Below are 3139 nucleotides of genomic sequence, written 5' to 3' on the forward strand. Positions count from 1 at the left end.
AGTCACATTTCTTCCATCACTGGATTTGGACCTACTCTTTGAGTTATCACGATTTTGGGACCCCTACTCTTGCCTCTTCCTCTGTTCTCAATAACAACAGCTTGTGAATTATCAACTCCCATCTCCTTTCTTCTGATTTCTTCATTGAACATGCTCTCTTTGATCACATCCAATGATATCACACCATTCGGAGCAGAGTTACTAATAGTCACAACCAAAGTTTCCCAACTATCTAGCAAAGAACTCAATAAGAACAAAGCCTGCAATTCATCATCAAGAACAATCTTCATAGTAGTCAACTTGTTAATAATATCCTGGAAGTCATTAAGATGCCCAGAAACTGACTTTCCACCCTTCAGTTTCAAATTAACAAGTTTCTTAATCAATGAAGCTTTGTTATGAGCGGTCTTCCTCTCATAAAGACCTTCAAGTTTCTTCCACAAATCATATGGGTCGGACTCCTGTGACACATGGTTGAATATGCTAATATCAATCCATTGTCTAATAGTCCCTAAAGTCTTCCTTTTCAACTTTACCCAATCTTTATCATCCATCTTTTCAGGTTTCGTTGGTTTAACAATGCCACCATTAGTATTTGTGGTTGTTTCTATTGGTTCATGTAAGTCTTTACAATATAACAAATCTTCCATCATAGGTCTCCAAATTGAATAATTAGTTGATATCAATTTAACCATCGAACTACCACTAGTCGACTCCACACTGTGAAAAATTAAATTCCGGCTCTGATACCAAGTTGTAGGGATCGGATAGGGGTCACTACGACACCCACTATGTCACACACAAGACAATCAACTCCCAAATTCAATCCAATCAAAAAAATTACTCACACAACCAATATAGCAACACCAAGACAGGAATAGGGCAGTAGCAAATGAACAACAATACCAACAATAATCGGAAGAAACAACAAGAATCAACACACACAGATTATACGTGGAAAACCCCTTCAATGTGAAGGATAAAAATCACGGGACCGTTTAAGGAGTCCACCCTAGCTTCTCTTATTGATAATTGAGGGTAAAATAAACCCAAATAAGTCTACAAAAGGTTTAACAACCCACCAACAACAACAAACAACAAGAGATCAAAATTAGAGAGCAAAAGAGTAGAATTCACCCAAAAACAGCAGTTCTGTCCGAAGCAGATTCTGACCAAACCAGACCTCAAAACGACGATCCAACCGTCCAAAATGAATTCCTTGATGTCAGAAGTAAGCTGTCAAAATTTGGGGACGATCCAACGGTGGAATTTCCGGTGACGGACAAATATCTGAAAGCTGTCCCTGAAAATCTGAAGACCACCTTCACTCAAAACTCTCACTTTTGTGTGTGTTTTTGTTCTACTACTCCTACAGCACTTGCTGGCCACTCTTAGAAAGAATTACCCTTAACAAGCTTGCTAAACAAGCCACCAAAAATAAGCCCCAAGATGGACTCATAATACTAAGTAAAATGTAATGCAATTTGGGCCATTCATGAAGACCAAAATTATGAACATTTTACCATAACTTGGGCTGGACCCCTAACAGATGACAGCCGTGAAATCCAACAAGGCTTGGGCGTGTGCCGTGAAGTCCAACAAGGCTGAGGCTTGCACATGTTGGATGCTTAGTCAAGGCAATTATATCCAGTCAGCTGCTGGAATTGACAATTACATCCTCAACTAACCAAGGTGAAATACCATAAATACCCTTAGATTGACAAAGTTTGTCAATCATGAAGATAAACTTGGAATTCCTCTATAACTAGATCCTACTTCATAGGGGTTACCGAGCTTTAGACTAATAAGACATGGAAATCCCCTAAATGTTGGAGAAAGAGATAAAAGATTGCAATTGACGACTGTCAAATGTGTCAATCTAACAAAAGAGAACAAACAAGTTGGAAAGTTTCTAGCTGGACGGCGATAATCTTCCAAAGTAATTTCCTTGACACCATTAGCATGAACAAATCGTAACCACGAACCAAAGTCTGTTTCTTTTGTACACCAACCGGGAATGTAAAGAACAAACTTACATAACGGTCCAACATGACTCAAAAGAATATCAGTAACAGCTTTATTGTATGCCAATAACCTGTCAGAAAGTTCACTTCTCTTATCGAGGATGCATGTAAAGAATGAATCATCAAGAATCAGCTGAGAAATCGAAGCCCATTTGTTCCTCCAATACTTGGATAAGATGCTTGTCCTCGCTGCTTGTTGTAGGGGTAAACATTCAAGGATTTGCTGTGAGACGTTTAGTGGCAAGTTGCTAATCCTATCGGATGATGCGTGGAGTTGCTGCTTGCGGTTTCTTGCTGTGGACATGTTTTGATGAATCTATTCTGTATAATAGAGTTGAAAACTTAGTTATAGTTGTTGGAGGAAACAGTTCACGGATTTAAAGTATGAACTGACAGAAATACACAACTAGAAAAAGGCTGATTTCCGACGGAATTGTTCCGACGGACACGAAATTCCGTCGTAAACTTCGGAATTTTCGACGGATTTTTATTCCGTCGTTTATTTCCGACGGATTTTAACATTCCGTCGGAAATCCGTCGGAAATTTACGACGGAACAAAAATCTGTCGGTATAAATACACTTTCCGACGGAATTTTCCATCGGAATATTTAATTTCCGACGGAATTAAAATCCGTCGGAAATTTCCGTCGGAATATATGATTATATATAATAAAAAAAAACTCGGCCTTTTATAATCTTCTAGGGTTTTCTCCTCCTCTCTCCAGCTTCTCTTTCATCCGCCTCCTCTCTCTCTCTCCAGCTTCTCTTTCTCTCTCTTCCGCTCTTCTTTTTCTCTCTCTTCCACTTCTTCTCTTTCTCTGTTTCTCTCTCTCCTCCGCTCCTTCTCTTCCTCTCTCCTCCTCCATCTTCTTCTTCTTCTCTTTCCTTATTTCTCTTCTATTTCTTGGGGTTTTATGGTCAAAAATCGGAATTAATGGTTTCTTTGGTCAAATTCGACCATGAAAAGTGTAGATCTAGGCTTTTCATGATCGAATTTGGCCTATTAAAACCAAATTTCAAGAATTCGAAGCCAATTTCAGTAAAAAAAGGTATGTTTTTTTAGTCTTCTTTTTTTTTTTTTGGTTTTGTGGTGGCTTGGTGCCGTGGTGGTTTC

The 3139-nt window shown here is 38.8% G+C and overlaps 1 protein-coding gene across 1 annotated transcript; it reads right to left on the minus strand.

Moving 5' to 3' along the window:
• Positions 1-1734: 1734 nt before the first annotated feature.
• LOC145636621 (F-box/FBD/LRR-repeat protein At1g13570-like) lies at positions 1735-2328 on the minus strand. Its single transcript, XM_081688191.1, has one exon. It carries the CDS (start codon positions 2326-2328, stop codon positions 1735-1737), a length of 594 nt encoding a protein of 197 aa, XP_081544317.1.
• Between the last annotated feature and the right edge of the window lie 811 nt (positions 2329-3139).

Source organism: Chenopodium album, chromosome 1 (genome assembly GCF_948465745.1).
Source record: "Chenopodium album chromosome 1, dcCheAlbu1.1, whole genome shotgun sequence".
NCBI classification, from domain to species: domain Eukaryota; kingdom Viridiplantae; phylum Streptophyta; class Magnoliopsida; order Caryophyllales; family Amaranthaceae; genus Chenopodium; species Chenopodium album.

Coding starts and splice junctions, on each gene's coding strand:
- LOC145636621 (XM_081688191.1), bottom strand. CDS start 2,328: ATGTCCACAGCAAGAAACCGCAAGCAGCAACTCCACGCATCATCCGAT.